The sequence below is a fragment of the Xyrauchen texanus genome, chromosome 27 (genome assembly GCF_025860055.1).
Source record: "Xyrauchen texanus isolate HMW12.3.18 chromosome 27, RBS_HiC_50CHRs, whole genome shotgun sequence".
In the NCBI taxonomy this organism is placed as follows: Eukaryota; Metazoa; Chordata; class Actinopteri; order Cypriniformes; family Catostomidae; genus Xyrauchen; species Xyrauchen texanus.
Window position 1 is genome coordinate 37460500 of NC_068302.1, and position 24359 is coordinate 37484858.

The following is a 24359-nucleotide window of genomic DNA, read 5'->3' on the forward strand; positions in this document are numbered from 1 at the left end:
TTGACTGAAAAGCAGATGTTTAGTAAGTGGGTGTTTCAGTAACCTGGCGACGTTTAGAAAGTGGGCGTTTCAGTTAGCTGGCGTGTGTACGGCGTAGGCTCGTAATTTTTAAATGAGATGACTCGCGACCTATTTAATATTCATGTTCAAAACCTTTGCCATAGTACGATGCGTAATTTCGGTGAAAAAGACAACTGACACAGGTGACAGCCACAAGCAGGAAAGTCCCTCTTTAAAACAATAGCAGGGCTGATTTACAAACTAAAAGTACACTGCACAGAAAGGAAAAAAAGAGAGAATAAAATCATCTAAAACACGCAAGGTCTTTGAAAATGTCTCGATCGGAGTTTGACAGCGAGTTTCTGTACAACTTACCCGCATCTGTTATGAGTGACTTTATACGGCTTATGGACTCGTTTTCACACACGGACTGGATATTATTTGGTAAGATTACTATATTTATTCGTAGGTGTGATAATGTTGTTTTATTGTTTTATATTAATTTAATTCGTCTTAGCGCGAGGAAGTGTTGATTAGCTCATCCGCTTACTCGCTTAGCCGTCTGAATAAATGTGAGGTTAAACGTTCAGATTGTGTGAAATACTTTATTAAATGTTCATTTATTACAGCGATGGGTTATTTACTTATTTTAGATTGTGAATAAAGTTACTCGATCTTTGTAATGGTAGTTGTTTGTTTATGGATCTGATTTAATTTACCCTTATGCGTCAATAAAAATGTTCCTCGGAGGACCTTCCATGTCAGAAAACTGCCATAAAAATATTAGATATAAATATTATTTTCCACTTTCACTATCTTAGATTTTTTTTTTTAACCAACAGCAGTCCTGATAACTACCAAATCTTCGTAAATTTTCGGGATTTTAACCCTTTAAATGCCAGTTTAATGCCACTGTTGTTTACACACACACACACACACACACACATTTCTCAATGCACACATACAAAACATACTCTGACGTCCATACCAACACAACCATACAATTTTAGCTGCATCATTTATTCAATTGGCCTGCTGTGCCCTATAATAGAGCAAACAGACAATAGGACAGGGGTGGGCAACTATTTTGGTAAAGGGGCCACATCGGCTTTACGTAGTGCATGGGGGGCCACATTGTATTCCTTTTGAGATACAATGTTCTGCATTGATTTGGTTGTTGTATTTTTAAAGCCCAGAAAATAGTTGTGTACTCAATTTTCTGAAGTGTATCAGTGACTAATGGGACTATTCTGCAATTGCCTAAAGTATTATATTGCTCTACAAAGATAGATACTTTTCTATCAGGCATTAAAAAACTGAATAAAGGCTGATCCTATAAATGTATTTTACCATCTCTACTTCCCTGTTAATTTATTATTCCATTGAACAATCTCTACATCAGGGGTCTGTTTTAATCTAAAAAAATAAATAATTTATAGAACTTTTAATGTTTAAAAGTGTGCAAGTTTACTTATTTTTTTTCTAAAACATTACCTGTTTACATGTGTAACTTTATTGTGTACACCGTGTATTATAGATGTATTATTGTAACTGAGGTTGAAATATCAAAATTCCCCAAAAATACACACCTTTGGCAAAATGTATGCCACTGGCATTAACACAGCCAAAATGATAGAAAAAACAAGGTCGCACAAGGGTTAAGCTAACCCAAGGTTTAGGAATGTTGACCAGGCCTGATGATCGATTTACATGAGAGTAAATAATGACATTTTAGATGCTGAGATTTTATCTTTTACATAGTTATGGTTAAATCACAATGCCTTTCCTCAGTTGAGAGGACTGAGATTTATTTGAAAAGTTATTAGCTTTATATTTGGAGTATGTCCGTGAATGCTGTCCATTTATTCAAGACATTTTTATTTTTGTTGTTGATTTAAGTTTTGGCATGTTTGAGAAACGTATTTTGTCTTTTGTAAAAATGTACTATGTAACCATAATTTTCACCCAACATGCCAAATTGTTAATTCAGTTAAACTGTGGCAACTCGTTGTTAGCCAATACTGTCGTTAAATAAATAAATAAATTGTAATTTAAAAAGAAATAAAAGAGATTAAAAATGCCAGAAAGCTTTTAGAATGTTAATTGTAATTTTGCAAATGTAAAAGGTCATTTATTATGATTTTACTGTAGTAAAATGTTTATTTTGGTGGACAATGTGAATACAGTGGTAAAGCTTAGTAAGGGGTGCTTAAACTGCTTTTATTTCCAATCCAGCTTCACAGATAATATCTGATCAGACTGAGCTGCGCCTTTTGGAGCAAAGCAGCAGACGGACAGACGAACTTATGCACAAATGGGGCTGTCGCAATGGGACAGTTGGAGAACTTCTGAAGATTCTTGAGGACCTGCAGTGGTTTAGACCTCGTGATATCATCCTTGAATGTATGTCAGTTTTTATCTCATTGTAACTTCTTGTCTAGATATTCTTCACCACAGCTACCATAACCAGATAGCTTATCGAGTGGGTTTTTTGCCAGCCTCAAAACCCACTTGATAACTTCAATTGAGGACTTAACTCTGGTACTGTATAGACAAGTCCCAACCTTCATTTCAAAACTGAATTAAGAAAACAAGCATGATCTTGTCAGGTCTCGCATATCCCTTGTCATTAGGGCACAGCTACTACAAATGACATTCTCCATTGATATCTTGAGAGAAAAACAACTAATTTGACTAGATCTTGAAGTAAAAATGGACACTATTCACTTTAATACATATTCCTTTTCTTATTGTGTATGATTCACAAGTGGAAGTTAAAATACTTGTTTTTGTAATCTTTCAATTGAATCCAATAACTTGCTCCACCTCTGAAACTAAACAAAGTTGGTAACAATGAATAGTCAACGGATAAGTGTTTTTCAATGGCTCATACCTATAACTAGAGAATGGGATGGCCAATATACTGCATACAGTATGTGTGATATAGGCTAATAATATGTAACCCTTTAAGCTCGATGGGCACACGAGGAAAAAACAATTGTCAGAATATTGATGACTACTGTCTTGACCAACACATAATAGGTATCATTTCAAAGCTTAGAAGCTGTACTTTACAATACATGTAGGCATTACGACCTAAACTAAGTTGAAATTAGCATACAAATCAGAAGTGTTTTATGAAATGTATTAATCATTCTGCTCTTTACATATTATTGTAATCAGTAAAAACATCAAACATTCATGTGTCATATGTTGTTGGAAAGCTCTCAAAGAGTACACTACGACCAGCTCTTTGTTTTGCTCAAAGACAAAAATATAGCGAGTAATAGCTAAGTATATATCTTTAGCATTTATGTTGATGTTGCTTATATGACGCATTATCGCTTATAACTTATCTTTCAAATGAGCCCAAACCCAAGGTAATAGGATGCATAGATCATTAGATAATCCACACAAAGCACAATGTTACATATGGCAACCAGGAGATGTGGCCAAGTAAATGACACCGACTCAATCATGGCTCAAATGGCACAGAATGAAACTCATTCTGTGAAATCTTATTACTAATATCATGTCTCCATGCTATACCAAACTTTAGTCATTGTAGTGTTTGCATGTGTAAGTAGTTATTATGTACATTTATCATGTTATATTTGTATGGAGATGTTTCTGGACACTATGATGAATTCTTTTTGGAATGTTATAAATTAGGGGTAGGCGATATACATGATAAACCGGTAGAAATTTACCAACCAGTATACATTTTGGATTATCGTCTCTATCGCATTAACGCAAAATTGCCACATGAGAAATGTGTACAGCACATAACACACACGCATTACACACTCTGTCAGATAAATGGAGGAAGGCGGGGGGGACTGCTTGTTCTTCAGATTAATTTGAATGAGAAGATGAGAGGAGATTATGAAGGAAAAAGTGCGTCCTCCGTGGTGTATATATCAGTGGTCAGGGCTTCAAATGAGACTGATAGAAATAATGAAACGCAATTTTCAGCTGCACGTGTCATTAGATGAAAAGCTTGTCTAGAATGCTTCTGCGGCATGAAATTTCGCTTTAGCCACCATCAAAGAAAATTCTGTGACATTCGTCCCACGCTCCAAACATGCCTCCCATCAAAACATGCGCAACGGTGTTTTGTGCGAGTGTTGCGCACGCATTCTGAAGTGCGTGCGAGTGTTGTCATCCCAGTCCATTCATTTGTGCTCCTGTGAGAGAAAAAGCACAGATCATACTGTTACTCATTCTGGTTTCTCTCAATGTTATGTGGGTTTGAATGATGTTTGATATCAGGAAACAAACCAGCCATATTTTCCTTCAGATATTTTAGATTTTCTTTATAGAATTTATTAAAAACACAATTACTTTCTGCATTGATTTGAGAAGATGTTAAGTTTCTTCAGGAAAGTTATAACAATAATCATAATAATAATAATAACAACAACAATAATAATAATAACAAAAACAACAACAACAATAATAATAATAATAATAAAAGAAAAATAAGAAAATTGTTGCACATCATCAGACTAAAATACTTTGGCTATGTTTGTCAAGTTCAAAATAAATGAAGTTTTCCTTTATAAAGTATTTAATTCACTGACTGGATTACCGGTACTCAAAATTACACATTGCGACACAGCTTAATATATAATACAATTAATTTTATTTTATCGAGATATATATATTTATCATGATATAAAATTACTCATATCGTGATATAGGAATTTGGTCATATCGCCCACCCCTACTATAACTTTTGATTGCTTTGACGTATCAGCACAATTTTACAGTTGAAGTGAATGGGAACTAAATAAAAGCAGTTTTTCAGAGCCACCTCATTTACACCCAGAGATATGTCAAATAAGAAAAATAAGACTTTTGACTTTCTTACTCATTATTTTGTGATTTTTCAGCAGTTTCTTAGGCTGAGAATCATAATCTATATCATAGGTTTTATATGATATCAAACACATTTTTTTTCTTTTTGATTTATAAGCCTTTAGTTTTGGGTATGCCACGGTAACAGGAAATCTTAAAAAAACACCCTCAGAGCTTAAAGGGTTAATTATAGCCATTGATATGTACCAGGGCCTGAAATTATTTTCGGGTATTTTGCACAATTTTAATAATTCCCTGATGTTCCACGTTTATAATGTGTGAAATTTCTACATGCTTTTTATTTATTTATTTGTTTTTTTAAATCAAGCTCTTGTGCAGCTGTCAACAGTTCATTGAATGCTTGTGTTAAGTGTGAGCACACACAGGGAGGAAGCAAATATTTCCTTAAGTTAAAATTTGACACATGTATAAACCTGCATAAACTTGTTAATTCGACACCCAAATGGTGTTATACTGTCTCTGTAAGCAAGCAATGTGATAAAACTATCACTCTTATAATCAACAAGGCTGCCTACTCTGCAAGAGTGCAAAGTTTTCACAGTCTGTTTTTGCCTTGTGACATCGTGGCGCTCCATTATATTACAGCATGTTTGACAAATGCAGAAATAACAAAGATGCTTTGTGTAAAGCAACCAGAACTACTCTTTGTTACATCTCTCATCTCCATCTCTATAGAGCTCCATCTGACATATGACGTCTGCATGTGAATCAGTCAATTATGTGATAATATACAAAAATAATAATAATCTAATAATATTAATGCTATAATATTAATAAAATACATAATCTGAATATATTTTATATAATATATATCTTTAATATACATATTATTTGTTTTCAATAAGCATCATAACTATTTAGCAGCAAGGTTCTCTGTCAGGATTTAATCTGTTAAAATTTTCAATGTATTTTGTCAACATTAAAGGTGCTGTAAACAAATTTGTTCATGGAAAGGTATGCAAAAATTTCCCTCTTCTCTAAAAGATATCACTGTTATAAGTGCAGTAAGATATCCCACCTGTTTCTGTGACCGCACTAGACGCTGTAAACGGCAAATATTATTGTGGCGTACCTCCATTTTTAAGTCTGAGAGTGCTATTTTGCTGCTGTTGTTTTTAACAACCGTTTCTGCATTATGTCGGTCTCATTAAAGCTAATTTGCTATCTTTAAGTGTAGGGTTTTGGAAAGAGGGGTGTGGCTAATTCTCGTGAAAGTTGAATGTCTGAAATCGCACCTTCAAACGGCCATTTTTAATGTAACTGATGAGAACAGACTTGAACACTTAAAAGCATAGTTCACCCAAAAATCTAAATTCTGTCATCATTGCTTGACCTCATATTGTTGTCTTCCATGGAACTACCCCTTTTCAAGGATATATGCATTATCTACATTGGCACACCCTTTATTGTCTCCAAGTTTTTGGCACTCCTATGCATCACATACATTGCATATATGGTTTTTGCACCTCTGGGCTTGAGGGTGAGTAATTATAACAGAATTTTCTTTTGGTGAACTGCCCATTTGTTGAAGCTATCTACCAAGAACAAAAATATAAATGTAATTTTAAAAGACTGAAGAGAAGGGTCATAATTAGGCTATATACTTTAAAAATAATTAGAATTGAAAAAAAATAGGTAAGAATTGAGAAAAGTAGCCCTCCCCATGAGCTTTAGGTGAGATTGTTTTAAAATTTCAGATGTTTTAGTATAATATTGTGTGCGTATTGTAAATCCCCCCATATGATCCATGTAAGAGGGGAATTCCCCTCATAAGAGAAGTGTAATACACATATAGAGTTTGTATGTACCATCTGATTTTGTTTTGTGCAGACACTACCGGTAAAGAACTTAATAAATCTGCTAATGTACTTTTGTGTGCATTTCAACAGGGATATGTATTCAGCAGACTCGCTTGGTGCAACAGTACTCTTCAACAGTACCACAATCTACAATATCTCAACCAAGTACAGACATCTATGTCGAAAAGCTTCTCCCTGTGCCTGGTAACATGTCATTTTGAGTTTTAAACAGTGTTTGTACCTGTCAAACTGTAGTCAGTCAAATATTATTAGCCTTAGTCACTGACTTCACCACTTCCAATCAGACTGTCATGTCTTTTAAACCTTTACATCTTTTAAAATACTAATTTGTTTTTTTTTAGAAATCAGACGACTACCCAAGCCTGGCCCTCCACCCCCTGATCTGGATTCTATTTATTCAAGAGTCCTTAATAAGGAAGAAGAGGTGATTAATTTCATTTCATAAAGACAGAACTTTTAATAAACATTTTTAGATCTGTCAGTACACAGTAGGGGTGTAACGGTTCAAATGTCTCACGGTTCAGTCTGTTGCGCCTTTTTAGCGTCATGTTTCAGTATGATTTGGTTTTTTTATGTTCAGGGGGGAAAAAAATATATTACTGCCAAACCCATAGTTAAAATATTCTATTTGGTAACAGACAATTCAAGAGATTTGCCATCACTAAAAATCACCCTGGGTTTACTACAGTAACCATAGTTTAAACATTGTATTTGTAGTCAAATCAAAGTAACCAAAAAATTGTCATGGTTCCTGTCATGGTTACAATACTATAGAAAATAAGAATCGTCCTCTCATTTTTAACTGCTTTTTTTTTCAGCAAACTTATCATGTGTAAATATTTATATGAACATTAAAAGATTCAACAACAAAGACATAAACTGAACAAGTTTCACAGACGTGTGACAAACAGAAATGGGATAATGTGTCCCTGAACAAAGGGGGAGTTGTCAAAATCAAAAGTAACAGTCAGTATCTGGTGTGGCCACCAGCTGCATTAAGTACTGCAGTGCATCTCCTCCTCATGGACTGCACCATATTTGTCAGTTCGTGGTGTGAGATGTTTCCCCACTCTTCCGCCAAGCCCCAGACATTTCTGGGGGAATGGCCCTAGCCTTCACCCTCCGATCCAACAGGTCCCAGATGTGCTCAATGGGATTGAGATCCTGGCTCTTCGCTGGCCATGGCACAACACTGACATTCCTGTCTCACAGGAAATCACACACAGAAAGAGCAGTATGGCTGGTGGCATTGTCATGCTGGAGGGTCATATCAGGATGAGCCTGTAAGAAGGGTACCACATGAGGGAGGAGGATGTCTTCCCTGTAATGCACAGCATTGAGATTGCCTGCAATGACAACAAGCTCAGTCCGATGATACTGTGACACACCGCCCCAGACCATGACGGACCCTCCACCTCCAAATCGATCCCACTCCAGAGGACAGGCCTCGGTGTAACGCTCATTCCTCCGATGATAAACCCGAGTCCAACCATCACCCCGGGTGAGACAAAACTACGACTCGTCAATGAAGAGCACTTTTTGCCAGTCCTGTCTGGTCCAGAGAAGGTGGGTTTGTGCCCATAGGCGATGTTGTTGCCGGTGATGTTTGCCTTACAACAGGCCTACAAGCCCTCAGTTCAGCCTCTCTCAGCCTATTGTGGTCAGTCTGAGCACTGATGGAGGGATTGTGTGTTCCTGGTGTAACTCGGGCTGTTGTGGTTGCTATCTTGTACCTGTCCTGCAGGTGTGATATTAAGATGTACCGATCCTGTGCAGGTGTTGTTACACGTGGTCTGCCACTGCAAGGATGACCAGCTGTAAGGATGACCCCTGTAGTGCATTGCAATTTATTTCCCTGGCCACATCTGCAGTCCTCATGCCTCCATGCAGCATGCCTAAGGCACGTTCACGCAGGTAAAATATGGTATCCTGAAAAGGGGCAGTTTATTACATAAACTACAGTATTACTGTTGTAAAAAAACAGTTAATTCTATCAAAACCATGATTTCTGCTAAGAAAACCATGGCGACAACAGTCCTTGCTATTACAGTCATGGTTACTACAAGATTACTATAGTAAAACTATGTTTAATTTTTGTTAGGGTCCTTAACTAAAATAAAAAAAACTTTCTCTAATTACTAGCTCAACATTTTAACTTAATACATGCATTATGACGTGACATGCATCAACATAAAGTGCATTTCAAACTCAATGTATATTCACTATAGAGAAAATAAACTTGCTATTAAAGTGAATACGAGAACGTATGTCATAATGCGACTCAAGGATTTTAGTCATACGCGGAAATCCCACATCTTCATCGATGGCGTAAGGGCAACATAACTTTGGCTATGAACGCCCCAAGGGCTTTAGTTCTTGTTTCATGTCTGTCCGAACTAACTTAAGACGGAAGGGAGTGTGTCTGTTGGCCCTTTTCCACCAAAATTGTGATGGTTCTCGTGCCGAACCTGTGCTCCGCTGGTTCATGGCCGGGGCAATCTGGAGCCTATTGTAAACTGGCCTCAATTTTCCACTGACCTTGAGAGCATAACGGTGACGTAACTGGTTACTGTCTACGTGGATGGTTCATTTGACTACCTCAAACATAAACAAACATGGTGCATCACAGTGTGTTTGTAAACAGCTTGTACTCTTGTTTTTGAGGACATATTTACACATATGTATTAATGCAATCCATTGTTATTACATTGCTCAAGATTGTCAGAGATGACATCTACGCTAAAGATGACAGGTAATGTAATTACATTATATTGTATGAGCTATGGCTTAACTTGCTAAGTTCTGTAAACTGTTACAGTGGAATCATTATTAACATTGGTGTAGCAGATGATTGTATATGGATTTTTTTCCATAGCTTATAAAAATATTGATTGAGAATCCCACCGTTTTACTTAACAGATAGCCACGATCTTCCAAACTTCGTGAGTAGCTGGTCAAAAATCCCCTCACAGAACAAATCAATGCACAAAATATGATGACAAGAGTGTAAGAAAAGCTAACAAAGTTGGCAAATATAACAACTTACTGAGATCAGCTGTAGAGGACACCGGTGATTCACTGTTTATCACAAGCATTACTGACTGAATGAATTGCCCCGGTTAGTTAGCAGGCTGTATTCGCCACTGTCGCTTTTGCTCTTTCTTACTCCCTTAAGTGTTTTTCAATTTGTTTATGATTTGGTCAATTGTCCGATTGAAGGTGGCATGCATCATTTTGTGCTGTATCTTCTTTCTTGTAGAGTATTTTTTCCTTTGCGATCTTTCTAGTTTATCTCGGATTTTTGTAAATACCATATCGCAAGTAGAGCACTCGTTTCATTGTGTTACCTGAATGCTTTTGATGTCTGATAATACTTTTTTTTATTATTGTTTTTATAGAGCAAAGAAGTACTCCTTGCTGCAGGCGGTAGCTACTGTTGTTGTTTGGGAAAACTTTACCATGGTGATGAAACATTACCCCCCCCCATCCCATACAGCAGACTTAAATGATGTTTTCTCTGCTTGCCATTTTGCCAACTAACGTGTGCAGAACTGTGGTATCATCAACTGAATTAACATACTAACAGTTAATAAATCAGCTTTTCTCTGTAAAAAGAAAACTTGACCTGTGTGAAACACAGGTGTAGCGTGTCCATCTACAGAGACATACAGGTGCATTAGCGGAGGTTACAACTGCGCATGTATATTTGGTGCTTCATTTTCATCGCCAAACTGTATGATCCAGATGCATTATTAAACTAGAGATGAACCAAACCTTACCGAACCGTGGTTGGCGAACCGTAGAACCTCGTTACACCTCTAATACACAGCCATTTCTAATTGTATGAGCATTTACAGTGTTTTTGTTGCACTTTATCCACTGACACATTCATGTTCGTTTATAGTGCCCATGCGAGAACCGTAAGGACCCCCTGCCTCTTTCCTTTAATGTGATGAACTGGCCAATTGAGGAAATACAGAAAGGTACATGCAACTTTTCCAAGTGCAAGCAGATTGGAGAGGGAGGTTTTGGACACGTGTACAGAGCTACAATGAGAAACACTGAATTTGCCGTGAAGAAGCTGAAAGAGGTACTTTAAAACAAACAGTAATATATAATCATTAAGATATTTACTTTATCTGTTTTCTCAAAGAACTTGCAAGAAATTGGTTAGTCATAATTTATTTAAAAATTAAAATATGTACATGTTAAATGTACATGATGATGAGTTATTTAGAAACATTTTTACAGGTATAAATCTTTGATATAGGTATATGTTTATATGCGGACAATCTTCTGGCATTTTTTCTGTTGACTTTTTTAATAATATGATCAAATGGAAAGATTCAGTTCATATTAAAGGGGTCATGACATGGGTTTTTTTATTGTATTATTATGTTCCCTTAGGTGCAATTATAGTATTAATATATTTTTTTTTAAGAAAAACTTTTAAAATCTAGTGATTTATGACCTTTTCCCACCCTGTTTCTCATCCTCTGATTCAAACAGTCTGTTTTGGGGGCGTTTTCCATTTAAGACTTCAGTGTTAACGCCCACTGTTATGATTGGCTAACGTCAGTGCCTATGTATCAATTATTGACGCCCCAGCCAGAACAATATGCAAGTAAACTAAGTAAAAACACTGTGATTATTCATAATGAATGAAATTGCGCTTTAAAAAGTAGTTTAAAGTTTAAAATAGATTACTTACAGTTTGCGTCGTCGTTGTTCCCAGAATAGTCGGCACGGACTTATCTTTGAGCAACAGTTTTCTGGCAAAGCCAGCATCATATTGAGATTTGTTCTCAAAACAGTCATCCTTAAAATGTACAGAACAAACGCTTAAGTTAACACTGCCGTGACTGGGACGTCCGCAAAAAATAAACTGCATCCATTTTTCCCTGACGTCTGGATCTTTCGGCAGCTTATTCAGAGGTTTTGTTTGACCACAGCCAGGAACCGCAAGCACATCTGTGTGGCATCGTAATTTTCCTGTGCACAAGTAGTCTCTGTCAGAGCTCGCTGTCCATCGACTGAACACTTGTGAGGCGCACGGCGATACGAAATGAGCGTAGTTGTCTTGCGCTTAAATCGTAGTTATCTTGTGCTGGAGGCGGTCATATGCAAACGCTGTTACGTCACTTCTAACCGACACGTCACTTCTAACCATGAATCCAGAACGAGCTGTATTTTGAGCTTGATTAAATAAATGATTCGTTTAGAATGGGGAGGACGTCTTAAAATATTAAACTTGCAGGACGTTTTAATGATACAAAGACCTCTTATATACCAAAAGATCAAGGCAAATTTGGTTTCTCATGTCATGACCCCTTTAAGCTTTATTGGCAAGATTAACTTAAGTGTACATTGCCAAAGCAGTATTAGACACTATACAGATATAAAACAAACTGAATGCTGAAGTTTAAAATCTTAAAACTATTGTTTTCTTTCATGCACATGCGGTTTTGCATTTGACACCTGTTCAGATGACAGTACTTTTTTTTAGGGTGATGCAAAGAGATAAGGCAGCTTGGCCGTATCTCTCCCACACCTGGCTCACCACTTGTGGGTGAAGTCCCTATTCTCCAAACAGTAAATTCGCTGCTTGTTTGGGCTTGTACCTTATTTATATAAAAATGGGGAACTGGGTTCCACAGCTGACCCTGGTTTCTCCCAAGGTTTTTATTCTCCACAAACTTGCATCTCATGGAGTATGTCTCTCAAACAAATTTACATCATATGAAGTTTTTCGTTCTTGACAAAGTTGCCTTTGACTTGCTCACTGGGGTCCTCAAATTTTAAGCCATAACTTTTAATGACTTTTTTAAAAAAAAAATGTTTTATTGCTTTTTTAATTGCTCAATGGGGACTTTAAGACATAACAACTTGTTTTCTGTAAATCAGCTTTAAAACGACGTGTATTGTGAATGCTGCGCTACAAATAAAAATGACTTGACTTGATGCTTGAAAACCATGTAATACCTGTAAACAATTTTATCCAATTAAAATCATGTTAACACAAATAATGTTTATGCCTTGTAGCTAAACTGTCGGAAAAGTGTGTATTTTAATGTTTATGGACTGGCCACATTCACTTCCATTTTAAGTTTCTTATCGTAACCAAGATTTTTGCCTTTTTCGAAAAAAAACTTTTTTGGGTAATCAACATTGTTACAAATGCAGTCGATTGAATTTAAACATTAGTGTAATTCTGGATTTTTTCTTTTAATGTTGGAGCAAACGTGTAAATAAAAAAAACTGTGGTCTCCCATTCACCGCTATACAAAGTTTACCCTGCTATCGTTTACTTCCGCATTCCAAACCTGGATGTGAAAAGGGTTCATTGAACCGAAAACATTCCTTTATCCTGGTGTTAGATGCACTCTTATAGTGTTGTGTCATTGTCATTCATTTTATGTACTTTTTCAACTGATTGACAGTAGTAAATCTTCAAATGATGGAGAAGAACGTTAAAACCGGTCGTATTTTCAGACACAATTTAGTCAAGTGCTATTTCAGCATTTTAAAAAGCTGATTCGGGTGCCTGGATCATAATGGTGAAGTGATGCTGTCCAGTCCCAGTAACACATTCCAAATCGCAGTAGTCCGCTGCATTTAGAACTAACCCGCAAGCTAGGGAAATGTGCTGTGCAAATTACAGATCAGCCCTAATTTTGGCCGTATTTGCACCATTACCTGATTTGGCTAAATTTCTCTAGTGAATTGCAGATGGCAAATGCAAGTATTTAATCCTGCCTGCAGATGTAATTCTTAGTGAATTTCCTCTGTTTTCTAAAACAAATAGATTTCAATTGCTGTCTCTGTTTCCTGTTGATGTTTTGATCAGGACTGCCATTTGGCCTGGAATATCTTGAAGGAAAGTTTCAGGACAGAAGTGGAGCAACTCTCACAGTAAGAAACTTTCTTCATCCAGACTCTCATTTTGTGGCTTTTGCTTCTTTCTCTTGCACCTTGTGCTTTAAATCTGCCTTTTCCTTTATTTCTTAATCAACTTCTTTTAGTCTGTCTGTGATTCATTTATGTTTGTTCTACAGAGGCACAAAAGGGACTTGCCCAATTGAAATTTTGATTGCTCATACATCATGACCCAAAAAACGGAAAGTCTCCAGCCCAACCTACAAAACTTTTTTGTGGCTAGTTGTCATCCTTTAGTCTCCTAATTAGGTCATTTTTTCTGACACTTCAGCCAACGGTTTCATGCTTCCTTACCTTCTCTGTTATATTCTCGTTAAATGTAGTTTAATCTAAAGTACCAAGTACTAAGGTTACTTTTGCGCTTTTTTACCCCACAGATACAGACATCCCAACATAATGGACCTTGTTGGCTACAGTATAGAAGGACAAAATTATTGTATCATATATGTTTACATGCCAAATGGCTCTTTAGAAGACCGGCTTCATTGTGAGGTAAGTTATCACACAAGAATTAGTTAACCAAAAAAAATAAAGAAAAAAAGAAAGAAAATTGTCATTGTTTACTTGCATGTTTCTTTCATCCGTGGAAAACGAATAGGTTTTGAAGAATTTTCTGAGTGTTCTTTTTACATAAAGTGAAAGTGATTGGCGAAGGGCCTATCGAACTCCAAAATGTACAAAAAAAGCACCATAAAAGTACCATAATATATCATTTATGTGGTATATTCCAAGTTTTCTGAATCTGTACAATAGCTCTGTGTGAGAAACGCTGAAAATCGCCCCATTTGCAATGGCTTTCTAATCTCATTTGCGTTCCCGTACAAACGAAATGCCACGTAAAAACTTTTTGCGCCTGATTTGACGTCAGTGTGACAGCCCATTCCATTTGAAAATGCAGACAACTATGGCACGTTTTTTTTGTCATTTTAATAGAAAAAGTTTCAATTTCTTTTACCTTTCAGTCAGGACAGTCAAATAGGTTTGACATGAGAGTGAGTTACTTATGACAAAATGTTCATTTTTGGGTGAACTATTCATTTCAGGCACTGGGCCTCTGTTATTCACGATGCTTGTGTCTTTCAGGACAGCAATGCCCTCTCTTGGCCACAGCGTGTAAATATCTTACTGGGCACTGCCAGAGCTATCCAGTACCTGCATTCTTGTTCACCTGCGCTTATTCATGGAGATATCAAGAGGTGAGTTTAAGTTGAACATGCCAACATTGTACATGTAAATTTGGTCTCTATAAGTTTACCTTAATGCTCTCTGAATCACAAGTATTCTGTGTGTGGCAGCAACTGACAGTGACTGAATGTAGTGACACTTAGAATAGTTGAACCAAACTAATCACTAATATAATTTTATTTGCATAAGTACTTGTAAATGAGAAAAAAAAAATGGCCCATGAGCCATTATGAATGATGTAATCAAATATAAAAATTATATACATGGTTACCCAAAGAGACTATTCTTGACATCACATCATGCGCCAGTACAAGCTCTATCCAAGAAGCCAACCAACAAAAAGCTTGAATCTACACTGCTGTTACATGAAATGTAGGAAACATGTTGACTTATACCACCGCACAACTCCATTTCTCAAATTAATTCTCTACCGATGCCTTTATTGTGACATGAGTACAGCTGATTGCACCCATTAAATCTGTAGAACTTGCAATCACTGCAAAGTGCCTTTAGATTGTGATGGGATTAATTAAAGGTGTGATTTTTTTTTTTTTTTTTTCTCTCATTTGAAAAGTTTTACTTATAAAGAAATTAATAGTAATTTTGAAACATGTGTAAAAGCATGAACATGTGATAAAGACACCATTCATATCAGAAAACTTATAAAAGTGGTTTCAATCTACACAGAGAGGGTCTCCTCACAGTGAATTTAAAGAAATTACTTATTACACCTTTCAAAGGAATAGTTAACTCAAAAATGAAAATTCTCTCACCATTTACTCACCCTTATACCATCCCAGATGTGTATGAATTTCTTTCTACTCCAGAACACAAATGACAATTTTTAGAAGAATATCTCCGCTCTATGGGTCCATACAATGCAAGTGAATGGGGTCCAAAAATGTTAAGTTCTAAAAAGCATATAAAGGTAGCATAGAAGTAACCCATGTGACTCTAGTGGTTAAATCTAAGCTTCTGAAGTGAAGTTCATTAAATTATTTTTTGTATAGTTTTAACAATGGTATTTGTAACAAGACCATAGTAAGCACATGGAAGCATGGATCTTCTTCACTACCATTTTTAGATGTAACGTGATTTCTATAAAACAAACTATGGCATTTCTTAAATTATAAACTGTAGACCTACTCTAAACACATGTAAAAACAATAAATACAAAATATAAATATGTATAAATTGTAACACAAATGTATTATATTCCCTCACTCTGTAGCCTATGACAAATTTAATATAGAAAGTCAAGTCAAGTTGTTTTATTGTCGTTCAACCATATACAGTTAGTATAGTACATGAGACTACGTTGTATAGTACATGAGTCTACACAGACTAAATAACATTTCTACATAAAATGCACGTGCAAACGTGTGCAAAAAAAGTATGAGATGGAACAATAAATGACTAAAAGGAACAGGAGAATAGGCACAGTAAGAGACCAGTACACGTTTGTAATCGGAGTAGTGCAAAAAGATGACACTTTCTAAGAATGCTAAATGTAAACATAACATACTATGAAATAGTGTTCTATGGACATAGCAGTTATTGAGGTAGCAGCCAGGTATAAGTGAAAATGAATTAAAGTGCCACTCTGGACATGTGCAAAAGTTGGATGGTGTACAGGTGTGTGTGTGTGTCAAGTGCAGTCTATGAGTATTGAGGAGTCTGATGGCTTGGGGAAGAAGCTGTTACACAGTCTGGCTGTGAGGGCCCGAATGCTTGGAGTGTGGCAGAGTTGGCAGGAGTGTGAAGAGTTTGTGTGAGGGGTGTGTGGGGTCGTCCACAATACTGGTTGTTTTGCAGATGCAGTGTTTTGTGTAAATGTCTTTGATGGAGGGAAGAGAGACCCCGATGATCTTCTCAGCTGACCTCACTATCCTCTGCAGGGCTTTGCGGTCCGAAACGGTGCAAGTCCCAAACCAGGCAGTGATGCAGCTGCTCAGGATGCTCTCAATAGTCCCTCTATAGAATGTAGTGAGGATGGGGGTAGGAGATGTGCTTTTCTCAAACTACAAAGAAAGTAGAGACACTGCTGGGCTTTCTTGGTAATGGAGCTGGTGCTGAGGGACCAGTTGAGGTTCTCCGCCAGGTGAACACCAAGGAATTTGGTGCTCTTGACGATCTCCACAGAGGAGCCGTAGATGTTCAGAGGAGAGTGGTCACTATGTGCTCTCCTAAAGTCAACAACCATCTCTTTTGTTTTGTCCACATTCAGAGACAGGTTGTTTGCTCTACACCAGTCCGTTAGCCGCTGCACCTCCTCTCTGTATGCTGACTTGTCATTCTTGCTGATGAGACCCACCACGGTCGTGTCATTGGCGAACTTAATGATGTGGTTCGAGCTGTGCATTGCTGCACAGTCGTGAGTCAGCAGAGTGTACAGCAGTGGACTGAGCACACAGCCCTGGGGGGCCCCAGTGCTCAGTGTGGTGGTGGTGGAGATGCTGTTCCTGATCCGGACTGACTGAGGTCTCCCAGTCAGGAAGTCCAGGATCCAGTTGCAAAGGGAGGTGTTCAGGCCCAGTAGGTTCAGCTTTCCAATCGGGTGCTGAGGAATGATTGTGTTGAATGCTGTGCTGAAATCTATGAACAGCATTCAAACGTATGAGTCCTTTTTATCGAGGTGGGTGAGGGCCAGTTGGAGGGTGGTGGCGATGGTGTCGTCTGTTGAACGGTTGGGACGATACACAAACTGCAGTGGGTCTAGTGAGGGAGGAAGCTGGGTCTTAATGTAGTCTACGAGCCTCTCGAAGCACTTCATGATGATGGGTGTGAGTGCGACGGGACGGTAGTCGTTGAGGCAGGACACTGAAGACGGACGATGGTGGTGGCCTTGAAGCACGTTGGAACGACGGCTCAGAGAGATGTTGAAGATGTTGGTAGGAACATCTGCAAGTTGGTCTGCACATCCTCTGAGCACTCTGCCAGGAATGTTGTCTGGTCCAGCAGCCTTCCGTGGGTTGACTCTACGTAGAATAGAGGAGGGGTGGTCTTCCTCGCCACTCTGTGCTTCAAACCGAGCGTAGAAGATGTTCAGCACATCTGGAAGATAGGCATCTTTGTCACAGGCAACTGATGTTGTCCTGTAGTTGGTGATTGCCTGGATGACCTGCCACATGCGCCGAGTGCCACTGCTGTCCTGGAGTAGTGATATGATATTTATTATCAATCTATTTCTCTCTAAAGTACAGTTAGTGTTACTATAGTAAATTCAAGGGTGGGGATGTAAAATCCGATACTGAATTCAAATTGTTTCCACTTGTCGCACCTGCTCTGTCCATTGAGCTGTATCCATCTACAGACCATACAGGTGTATTAGCAGAGGTTGTGCCTCCACCTGTGTATTTGACACGGCTAAATCAGATACTTCAAATGCATCGCTAGGGAGTGGTCAACAGAGAATGGCCAGACTGGTTTGATCTGACAAAGTCTACGGTAACTCAGATAACCACTCTGTACAATTGTGGTGTATATAGAAGAATATAATCTCAGAATGCTATTCTGAGATGCGGGTTGGCGCTGTTTTGGCGGCACGAGGGGGACCTACACAACATTTGGCAGGTGGTTTTAATTTTGTGGCTGATCGTGTATACTGCAGAGGAGTTTCATGTGTGGCTGAATGGTGCTGTAAGCGATTTAAGCCATTCTGCTTCCACCAAACTGAGCCATTGGATTAGATACGCCCCCTCTTTCCAAAACCCGAACTCCAAAGATACCAAGATTTGCCTTGAGAGCAGAAATGGTTGTTAAAAAAAACAACTGCAAAATAGCGCCCTCAACTGACAACTGTTATGAACAACATGGGATAAAAATGCATTATGCCTATATAATTCACTACAACTACAATACTATGAAAACATGCAAAATTATTGACTGGCAGAAAGCGTAATTTTCCACGGACCGCGGACACAAGAAATTTTAGGAATTTATTTTATTTATGATATATTTGTTTTATGGCAGTGTACAATAAAAAATAGATTCAAATGTGTGACATGCTTACCTGTAATTTGGTCCGTTGTTAAAAAAAGAAAGAAAGAGTAGTCCTCTGTCAAAAGGACCTTTTATTATTGGATCAGTTTATTTACTATTTTCCATAAAAATTTGTATATCATAATATATAAATATATATATATATATGTATATGTATGTATGTATGTATGTATTTTCAAACCTTTGTTAGAACCTCAGATTATTAACTATTAGGCTACCACCAGGTAACTCTTACAAACCAGTCATGTTTCTTCCTTTGCAGTTCTAATGTCCTTTTAGGGGATCACCTGGAGCCCAAACTGGGGGACTTTGGATTGGCACGTTTAAGTCAGAACCCCAATAGAACTCCGGGCAAGACGTCCAGTGTAGCTCACACTTCAACGGTACGAGGAACACTTGCATACCTCCCAGAAGAGTACTTGAAGGATGGACATCTGAGCGTGGAGATTGATGTTTATAGCTTTGGAGTGGTAAGAAAATGTATACCTTAATGGGATTTAATTTAATTTAAAAAGAAAATAAGAGTAAATAGGTTAAAATATAGTGCAAATCACTGTTTTAGGTATTCTACTTTATACTGTGATGTAAACCATTACATGTAAACCGTTTTGCCATTGATCTGGAGCTTTTTTACTGATTGAAATTAGACAGGCTTCAAGGATTGACATTTTTAAAAACATCTAAAGCCATATTTGTTTAAATTAGCAATTGAAGAATACATATGTCTGCATGCATATACGTTTTTGTCCATATGTATTTATTTAGCATTTGTTCTCCATACATTCCATTTCCTTTTTTATGAATTTACACTTTTTTCTATTTTACTTATTTTTTGTTATTGCAATAATTTTCTTAATGTATTTATTTTCTGGTACGTGCAACACCTTGAGCTGCATTTGATGTATGAAAGGTGCTATACAAACACAATTTATTATTCTACATTATAAACCTTCAAGCTTCAAGATGCGTGATGATAAATAGTATGATGGTTATATTTTCTTTTATGTTATATTTTTGATAAAATCTTTTATTTGTTCATTTTTGTAAACAGATGCTCTGTTTTTCCTGTACCACAGGTTTTGTTAGAGATACTTTCTGGCCGAAGGGCTCTTGAGTGTGATGTCCATTCCAAAACTATTTACTTGGTGAGGAGATGTGGAATCTTGTCAAGTCACATAGTCTCACATTATAAAGTGTAAGTGCTAATGGCTGGTGGTTGTAAACCTCTTATTTCTGATAGAAAGATCTGGTAACATTGATGGAGGATGATGGAAGCAGTTTCAGCAGAGGGAAGCACTCACGGGAGAAGTCCTCTTCTCAAGCAGCAGAGAACATCTGCAGGAAACATCTGGATCCTCGATTGATGACTAAAGACACATCTGCCCTTTATGGTTCAATGGAAATCACTCAAATGGCATGTCAATGTTTAGACCGACGTAGAAAGAAGAGACCTCGAATGACTGAAGTAAGAGAATCTAAAGTTATAGGCCCATTATATTATAATATTATAAGTGGGCCAAAGTGTCCATTGAAATTGCTTTAAAACATTGGGGGTTTTTTTGTGTCTCACAGGTGTTCAAAGAACTTCAAGAGGTGGATTCAGTGTTGAAGACCTCTTGCAGATCAACTATGGTCAGAATGTCTCCTGTATCATTACATCCATCCACCCCTGAGCCTCTGCGCTCTGACAGTTGCACCCTGGACTCTCTTGCCAATCAATTTTCTAAACTCCGCCCTCAAGAGAACACTTACCCCTACATTCACAATCCTGGCTTTCCTACTTTGACCTCTGTAGTGACCCAGACTGACCTTTCAGAGTCAGAGTGGAATGCTGATTCGTGGGGTTCACTGTCCTGTGGAATACCATGTGAATCGGATGAGAGTCAAGGCTTCTCTCAGTACTTAACAAGTCACGATAGCAGATCTGAGCAGTCATCTTGTAGGTCCTGTGAAATTCCGGGCACTAAATCAACTGGTTCTTTAGTTGATGACCCCTCACAGTCCAATTCAAATAAAGGTAATTAGATTCCTAGCAAACAAATTCTGATTGATTAGGAAAATCAGAAATCTATAAAGGGTATTACAACCCTGTATGCTTCCTTTTGTTGTCCCTCTCTCATTATCTGTCTGGTTATTTACAGAAATCTCTGATCAGGAAGTTTTTATTAATCCTGTGAGACAGCGACTTGTCCAGAAGATGGACCTTTATGAAGAGGGCAGAATTCTGACTTCTGATCTGCTATCATCAGGTGACTCATGTAAGTGCCGAATCAACTCTTGTTAAGAATCTAAATAAAACAAAAGCAAATGAATTGATATAAACGCAGATGATAGAGGTCGACCGGTTGTTTGAATTTTGCCAATACCGATAACAAAGATCGTGGAAAAGCTGATAACCGATTAATCGGCTGATAGTTTTTAAAATCGATTTATAGCATGTTATAATAATCTCTTAGTCTTTCCTTACTATAACAGGCACAGACATGAAGGCTACAAGAGTACAAAATTAATAAAATCCCAAATGTGGTAAACTGTGCAACCAAAATCCATATAAATATATATATATATATTTCAACATATGTTTTTTTTTTAATTGTTTTTTTATTATCATTCACAAGATATGAAGTTGTAGACATGATGAAAAAACTATCGCTGTTGATTTTTGCCAAATTTTATAGTTCCTAAAAACTACTATTGGCACCGATCAATCTGTAAAACCGATATATCGGTCCAAAATACCCAAATGTATTAACATAATTGCTGTTTTACTTGTGGAAGTTTACTTGTGTTTTTTTCATTTTAAATAATGCACTTATCCTTTTTCATTGTTTTGTAGATAGAGGGATAAACACTCAAACAAGGGAGCCAGAAGAGAGTGATGAGTTTGCAAGTGAGACCTCTGAAACCCATGTACAGTCACCTACTGCAGTATAAGACCAGAACTTGTCTGGTCCAGAAAGAAAAGCACACACAAACATATTTTCACGAAATATTTATAAATTCTAGGAATTTCTTTGTGGTACACTTGTTTACGGCAATGGTAGAAAAAAAAAGACTTTCGTAAATACCTCATATCTGCCAATGCTGGAGAATTACGCTACTTTTTATTTTTTTAATAGAAACTGGTAAAACGTGGTATGGTAATAGCAAGCAAGTGCAAGCTGTGTAACTGTACATTACTGACAGGTCAGAGACAGAGGTAGTGTCTCATTTATAATTATACGCCTGTTATTTTGGCGATCTGATGTCTGGTGGTTTTTTGGGCTTTGTTCTCAGAGACTTGGTGAAAAAGTCATGTTTATGGATTATGGCAAAAACACCTACATGTATGAGAGTACTATTTAACATTAATAACTATCCTGTTTGTAAGGGACTAACCGGTGGTACACTTAAGAGGTTGACCGATATTGGATTTTGCCGATAACAATAGCTGAGGTGGTGTAAAAGGCAGATAACCGATTAATTAGTCGATAGTTTTTAAATAAATTTATAGAATGTTAGCAAAAACTTCTTATTCTTTCATTACTATGACGCAGACTTAGAGGCTACAAAATAAATGAATTCCCAGATTCACTAAAATTCCAATAATAACCAGACAAAAAAAATTAAGATTTGGTGCATCACGTGGGACTTTTAACCATAATCAAACCTTAAACCCACCAGGGACACTTATTTTGAAATGATCCTCTTTTTTTTTAGCCCATACATTCACCAGGTGTGTGTGTGTGTGTGTGTGTGTGTGTGTGTGTGTGTGTGTGTGTGTGTGTGTGTGTGTGTGTGTGTGTGTGTGTGTGTGTGTACGTGTACACACAGTTGAGGTTTAGAAGTTTAAAAACACTTAGGTTGAAGTTATTCAAATACATTTTTTTTAACCACTCCACAGATTTCATATTAGCAAGCTTTAGTTTTGGACATCTACTTTTTGCAAGACACAAGTACATTTTCCAATTATTTACAGAGATTGTTTCACTTTTATTTGACTATATCACAATTCCGGTGGGTCAGAAGTTTACATACACTAACTTAACTGTGCCTTTAAGCAGCTTGGAAAATTCCAGAAAATTATGTCAAGCCTTTAGACAATTAGCTTCTGATAGCGAGTGTACTGAATAGGTGTACCTGTGGATGTATTTTAAGGCCTACCTTCAAACACAGTGCCTCTTTGCTTGACATCATGGAAAAATCTAAATAAATCAGCCAAGACCTCAGAAGAAAAATTGAGAACCTCCAAAAGTCTGGTTCATCCTTGGGAGCAATTTCCAAATGCCTGAAGGTACCACATTCATCTGTAAAAACAATAGTACACAAGTATAAACACCATGAGACCACGCAGCATCATACTGCTCAGGAGGGAGACGCATTCTGTCTCCTAGAAATTAATGTAGTTTGGTGCGAAAAGTGCAAATCAAACCGTGAGCAACAGCAAAAAACCTTGTGAAGATGCTGGAGGAAACGGGTAGACGAGTATCTATATCCACAGTAAAACTAGTCTTATATCGACATAACCTGAAAGGCTGCTCAGTAAGGAAGAAGCTACTGCTCCAAAACCGCCATAAAAAGCCAGTTTGCAAGTGCACATGGGGACAAAGATCTTACTTTTTGGAGAAATGTCCTCTGGTCTGATGAAACGAAAATGTAACTTTAGCCATAATGACCATTGTTATGTTTGGAGGTAAAAGGTTTAGGCTTGCAAACCGAAAAACACAGAATACTCACATTTTCCTTTGTATGACCTTGCACACTATCAAAATAACAAGATATGCATTATAGTGAGGATAAAAATATAGATGAATTTTCTCAGTGATTAAAGATTTAGATACAGTAAATCTCCACGAGGTGACAGTGATTGTTTTTATTTCACCATTGCTGCTGTTATAAGAACTGTAGAATCCTCCAGCGCTGGCCACAGTGTATAAAAAAAACATTGGCAACTATCGGCATAGATTTTGCTGATAACTGATTGTTTCATAAAGCAACTATCGGCACTGATTAATCGGTAAAACCGATATATCGGTCTACCTCTGGTACATTTATATATTTAAATAGGTTTTTAACCTTTGTCATGCACATTTTCAGAAATGTAACATTTGAGAATATGAAATGTTTGTTATTTTGTTTAAAAAAAATTGTTGATTGTATTAAACTACAGCAATAACTAAATAACTGCTTTGTTGTTTAAGTTTATGTTTTCATAAAGGCATAGAAATTTACTAACGTTTAGAATTAAATTTCTTCTTTTGTCCCAATTATTTTTTAATTTTTCCTACACCTCTGGTTTTTGGTCAAAGTTTTTGAAACATGTTTGTGATTATATTATTTCTGGATCACCCTTTATAAGATAATGTGCATTGTTTGCTAAAAAAAAAAAAAAAAGTTTAGGAAGAGTTCATTTGATCTACTGTGTTTAAAGCAAAAACAGTTCTGTATAGATCTTTATTTTTGTGAATATAAAATAACTTAAGAGTATGTGTATTGGCAAGAGTTTAAAGGCATGTATATTTTATTACTCCTACGTAATATTAATTTGACAATATT

At 37.0% G+C, this 24359-nt stretch overlaps 1 protein-coding gene across 1 annotated transcript; it reads left to right on the top strand.

Annotated features, from left to right (window-relative positions):
• Positions 1-176: 176 nt before the first annotated feature.
• On the top strand, positions 177-24015 carry LOC127620715 (interleukin-1 receptor-associated kinase 1-like). The gene is made up of 14 exons (XM_052093916.1): positions 177-444; positions 2236-2403; positions 6771-6884; positions 7043-7125; positions 10606-10791; positions 13549-13613; positions 14015-14129; positions 14721-14833; positions 19087-19294; positions 19901-19969; positions 20065-20289; positions 20397-20841; positions 20966-21082; positions 21661-24015. The coding sequence occupies exons 1-14, from the start codon at positions 333-335 to the stop codon at positions 21756-21758; spliced, it is 2118 nt and encodes a 705-aa protein (XP_051949876.1). The 5' UTR covers positions 177-332; the 3' UTR covers positions 21759-24015.
• The last annotated feature ends 344 nt before the right edge of the window (positions 24016-24359 follow it).